We start from the raw sequence: 6,000 nt of genomic DNA on the forward strand, positions 1-6,000 counted from the left end.
CGTCCACCAGCGTCTAAGCCATAAGGGAAAGTAAGACATAGGCTCTGGGACAAATCAGGCCCTTCTTTACCAGATCCAAACTACAATGAACTAGAAAATATGCATATAATACCCAAGCCTTTTGGTTTAAAGTTTTATCGATTTTTTCCCCCATGTTGCTTGTTCATGGGCTGCTGGATAAAGTATGGTATGGTGATAGCTGCATAGGCTTCCTCACCTACCTGATACTTCACTTGCACACCCACCCTGCCACTATTCTACTGCTAAGTCTTCCTTGAACTGTAGCTACCAGCAGCAAAGTTCTACTTTTTCTGTCCTGTGCCAAGAATATAAAATGATTATTTATACTGCGGTAGTGCCTAGGGGCCCCCAGCCAAGGCCCTCACTGTGCCAGGCACTGTACAAATACATAAGAAAAAGATAGTTTTTGCTTCAAGGAGCTTAGTGAATGCCAATTAAAGCCAGGAAATAAATAGCTTGCTTTCCCTATCCTGTGTGTCTTGATACAAATGATTACAGTGTGTCATGAAAAAACACACGACTGACCCAAATAAAAAAAAAATGGAGGAAAATATGAAAAATAATCTGTGAATTTTTTCTCTCTTTACGGATAGGCAAAGGCTAGGAAAACAATTGTGGAGACTATCCAGCAGTACACACATCATTAGAGACTAACTGCGTAGTGAGGTAGTGTTGGTGCATGAACTTCCATAGATCCATAAAATTAAGAATTGTAAAATATCTATGCATTTAGACCCGTTTCTTGGCCAGGGAAGTATTGCTTCCTACATTACAAATTCTAGTGATATGTCTAACTTAGAATATTCCAAAGGATTGCCAACCATAAGCCTTGGGAAACTGTTCCACTACCTAACATCTCACTGTCAAGGCATGGGGAACTATCATGGATAAAATAAGAATGCTCCTTACCATCTCCTGCCCTCCACTGCTTGGACCATTCCTAGAGCTGAATCAAATCAGAATATTTTCTCGAGGTAAGGAAAAGTTCAGTACAGACTGTACCCCATTCCCTTCCCTCCCACCAACACACACCTACATCCCAGAGAAGAGATGGGGTAGTTCTAATTTACCCTATGCCCACATTAAAGAATAATCTATTCTCTCCCAAAGTCCACATTAATGCAAGCGCCTGTACACAGTCTCCATCCACAGGTATCCTGCAGAAGCACAGAAATATCAACCTAATCATACTGTGAGATTTAAAGGAGCAGGTGTAGCAGAACCTAACAGTGAGCTTCTGCCTTTCACTACTGTAGAAATGGTGGGATGGCAAGTTTCCCAGCCCCCGATAATATTTCGCTTGGGACTTTATCGGAGCAGGTCTCCCTGAAACACCATCCCATAGGAAGCGGCAGAGGCAGCAGGCAAGACACCACCATCTCAGAAAAGCAGGTGAGAAGAGAGGTGGTCTATCAGCCATCCCCCTAAAACAGCACAGGGGAACTTGCAGCTACTTGTATAGAAAATGGAATTGGGAGGGGGTCCTACTTGCCACTTCCTCCTTGGACACTTAGCTTTCCTACAGCTAATGGAGCCTACTGGAGAGAGGAAAGATTGTGTTAAGAGGAAAGAATGGGTCCTTGAGGAACATCCATAGGTTTGGATAGCAACCTTAGGTTTGCTCTGAATCCACACTCCAAACCTTCAGAGATTAAGCCATCTCTAATATGGACAAACGCCAGTTGAGGACTATGTTGAAATGATCAAACTTAAGTTATTTCTTCTACAGAGTGAGATTGTTATTGCTTGTCATTTCTATGTCTAAATAATGAGGTGTTGCGATACTACAGTAATAGAGTCCATAAAAACAGCCAGGTATGTAGATGGGGCGGGGGGAAGGGCTGAGATAACTATTTCACTTGTGACCTATGCCAGACTCAAGCCTGTAGCGTCACAGAAAAAAAATCCTATTGAATATTCAGTAGAATAAAAAAGTCACTTATCCATTGTATTCAGACACTTATATCACAAGGACAGTTTACATAAATAAAAAACTAGGCTCATCCGAGGATCATGTAGTCCACTTGCTGGGTCATCAATAGAAACTTAAATTACAAGTGAATTGAGACGAGCATCTAGTAATCTGGTTAACACGTTAAAAAAAGCAGCAAAGAAATACCACATTAGTCAAAGTCATTATCAGAGTTGTCCAACACTATCATGGCTTTGTAATTAAGTAGTTTTATCTCAATTAGTACATTTCAAATTGTCCTAACACAGGAAACCAGCCTACCTATGTTTCAACAGGAAACATAAAAAACAGTTGAAACATATCTACATCTTATTTACAGAAGGATACTGATTATTTTTATTTATAATATTTATATTGCAGTAGAGTTTACAGGCCCCAGTGTTCTAGGAGCAGTACAAACACAAAGGAAATATTGTACATGCATTAAAGGGCTTCTAGTCTCAGATGACTAAGGGGAAGGGAATGGGAAGCAGTTAAATATGCACCATTTTTTTACTAACATATACACTTGCTATTTTTTAAAATTGTCAATAGATAAGAGTAAGTTTCAGTTGTCTCAGACTGCCTCTTACACTAGCAATTGTTAGCTGACTGATGTCTTATAATGCTAGCAATGTAAATTAGGGCTTGATTAAGATTTTCCTCTGCTTTTTAGCAACTTCCAAACACTTACTGTTTTTTTTTAAAGCAAGTATATAATAATAAAGAAAAACAAACCAAAAATAACATCTGGACATAAATAGCATGGCATATGTATAAGAGAACGTTCAGTCGTTCTAATTCCTGCACTAAAGGATTGCTGGACATATTTCCATGAAGATACAGATAGTGTCCTCTAATTCCACTTATAAGCCTATTCCTGTCAATTAAATATTATCTAAAAGTCCCTATGGAAGTGCTTATTTGAAGCTGATGTTGGCATAGTTTTTTTACTCTTTTTCTATCCATCTGGTTACACACTGAATTGTCGGCTATTCTATCAATACCTGCCTTGAAACTGAATGAGTAAACAAACACATCAACAACAAAAAACTTCAAATCCAAAATAACCAAGACATTCAACTCCAAAATTAAAATTTCTTCTAGCTCCCAAAACTCAGATTGAAGAAAACTACTGTATCAAACCTTTAAAATGTTGTAACTCAGCCCTAAAGTCCCTCCCCACTCCATACGCGCATCTATACACACACTCTGAGCACACATACTTTCTCCATTTCCCCTTCCCCCATGTTGCTATAAATTAATGGAAAACATACACATCCTTTTTTTATATTGTAAACTGAGAGTTTCAAAGCTTAGTATTCTAAATGATTGTATATGCCATTTAACCTATACAGCTCAATTTTAAAATGTGGGTGCCTTAATAGGACATCTGAATCCTGCCCTTTATCTGAGTAATGACTTGAGCAATAAAACGTGCAAACCGTATGTCCCATAAAGGTAACCACATTAGAAAAACGGGCTGCTGTATACATTTAAACATGCAAGAGTTCCATTATTTTAAAGCAAAACAAAGTTCTCTTCTCAAACCTCTTTTTTCCTCATGGTCTTCTCTCTTCTCTGTGTAACGTTATTCCATTTTACACATACACTTAGATGTGCCATAACTGCTTCGTTTAAAATGCATAAAAGCTATCCACAGCTCAACTAAGAATGAAACAGTTTTAGTATTTTCTGATCCATGTTTCTGCCACACACATTCACCGGCAGTATGATAGCTCCAAGAGCAGACATCTGATTCTTGACATTTAAAGATACAATACTGGTGAAAAATAGTGACGCCTTATTAACTGCAAACAGCTTGTGAGGGAGTAGGTGATGTACTCTTAAAGTGCATAATCAGAACAAGCACTCATTACAGCCTTTCAATTTTATATTTTTGAATCAATGCCATAAGAAAGAGAAATAGCCAGAGATACAAATCTGGATACTTTACAATAACTATTTCATCTTTTCAGCTAGCAGTTTTTTTCCCTGGTGTCTAAAGGATTAAGACATCTCAAAGTTTCCAAAGGGTCTCTAATTTTCATAATAAAATAAGAACTAATGAAGGCAAACCCTGAAACTACAGAAACAAAAGAATTTGTATACTGGTAACCATAAGTGCTGGAACTAATGGGGTGGGGAGTGCTGCAGCACCCCCAGGCTTGAAGTGGTTTCCATTATATATACAGGATTTACAGTTTGGTTCAATGGCTCTCAGCACCAGCACTAGAAAAACTGTTCCAGCACCTCTGCTGATAACATCCTGTTGAGTGACACTGTAATCCTAAATAGAAGCAAAGCAACCTCCAACTCCCTATGTCCCTTCTGTGACCGCCTTTGGAATCCAGCCCCCCAAAAGCTCTCATTCTTCCCATATGGGAAAAAAAAACATCAGCCTGTTGCCCCCTGGAAAAGTTCATTTGAAACACTGACTTCTAGCATTAAAATGCACATTTATTTTAAATCTGATCTGGATTCCCTTTCTCTTTTCTACGCCCAATGACCTCTCAAAACATGAGAGACGATGACCTCTGAAATATCACAAAAAGAAAGGGAGTACTTGTGGCACCTTAGAGACTAACCAATTTATTTGAGCATAAGTTTAAAATTGGTTAGTCTCCAAGGTGCCGCAAGTACTCCTTTTCTTTTTGCGAATACAGACTAACATGGCTGCTACTCTGAAATCTGAAATATCAGAGTGAAAAACCATCTGCAAAAAGAACAATTCAGTAAACAGCAGTCAATGCTACATACTATACCTGAAGGTATTGACAAGACCGCTCCTGTTGACATGTCTCTGACTTCACTAGTGTCTGATCCATATTAACTGAAGCTTTCTGGTAAACCTCGCGGGCTCTGCTCACTGTCAGTGTAGAGGACCAAGAGCTTTTCTTCATTAACTGGGGATCCAAATTCACGGGCAGGTTTGCACAAGTAGAGCATTTGACATCGTTATTGCTTTTGGATGACTTCACAGTATGTTGACTTACAGTATTATAGGCTTCCATAAAGTACTGAGAAGTGGAACGATCGGGGCACCTTCCCATAGTCATAACCCCACTGGGAGCATGATAAATGCAAACATCATTGTCCAAGTTGTCATCTGAACTCCACCATCCTGGTGCATTGGATCTGGACTTGCCTTCTAACCTCCTTTCTTTACTCTTGCTACGCTTCCCATACCTCATAGTCTGTGTCTCCTCTGGGCTTGCTTTGCCACCATTTACACTTCCCTTTGATGGTCCTTCAAGAGAATGAGACTTTGTGAAGAGCTTTTGAACAGAGTGAACTAAGTGGCGGATCCTCCCTGGACTGTCACTGCGATGTTCCACAGCAGTCCGTTTGTATTGTAAGGTATGGTAGCCATCTCGATTAAGAGGCAACTGCCTTTCAAACTGATCCAAAAGATTGGCAGGAATGCGATTAGTTTTATTAGCTGTTCCATGGGGAACAAGAGCACACTCGTCTTTAAGTTCATGGTGGGAACTGTAATGTCGCCGAGGAAATGTGCTGCTGGCAATTTGATCGTTATAAGGTACCATGCATTCTGCCTGAAAAGAGTTCCTCTGAGTATAATAAGGGTGATCGGCAGGGTGAGGGTCGACTGGATTTAACAAATATGGCTGCCTGTCTGGGTGATGTGGCAGATTGTCACATGGAGGGTCACAGGTAATCCCATGATGATGACTGCGGTTGCTGGATAATCCTTTCATTATTGATGTAAAGAGTGTCCCAAAGTCATCTAATATGTATAGTTACGTTAGAGACAGATCTCAGAGAAAGGCCTAGAAGAATGGAAAACAACAGAAGATGTGAGATATTTAAGCCACTGCAGTAATTAACATGCATATTTTTCATATAAATTGCCTTTAATATCAGAAATCTTACACATAAAATCCTTTCTCACACCCCTTTGTTAGACAATTGGTCACTCCTTATGCATGGCCTTACATCATCACAGAAAGGATAGCTTAACAAATTACAAAAAGTGAACTTGTTTCACCGGAAAACCAAGTGAAAAC

The 6,000-nt window shown here is 39.5% G+C and overlaps 1 protein-coding gene across 1 annotated transcript in view; it reads right to left on the reverse strand.

Moving 5' to 3' along the window:
• DLGAP1 (DLG associated protein 1) overlaps positions 1 to 5,691 on the reverse strand; it is a 196,941-nt gene extending 191,250 nt beyond the window's left edge. The window contains exon 1 of the mRNA XM_077809053.1: positions 4,738 to 5,691. Coding sequence (XP_077665179.1) covers positions 4,738 to 5,691 — 954 coding nt within the window. The remainder of the gene's footprint in view (positions 1 to 4,737) is intronic.
• Between the last annotated feature and the right edge of the window lie 309 nt (positions 5,692 to 6,000).

This window comes from Eretmochelys imbricata, chromosome 2, assembly GCF_965152235.1.
Source record: "Eretmochelys imbricata isolate rEreImb1 chromosome 2, rEreImb1.hap1, whole genome shotgun sequence".
NCBI lineage: Eukaryota > Metazoa > Chordata > Testudines > Cheloniidae > Eretmochelys > Eretmochelys imbricata.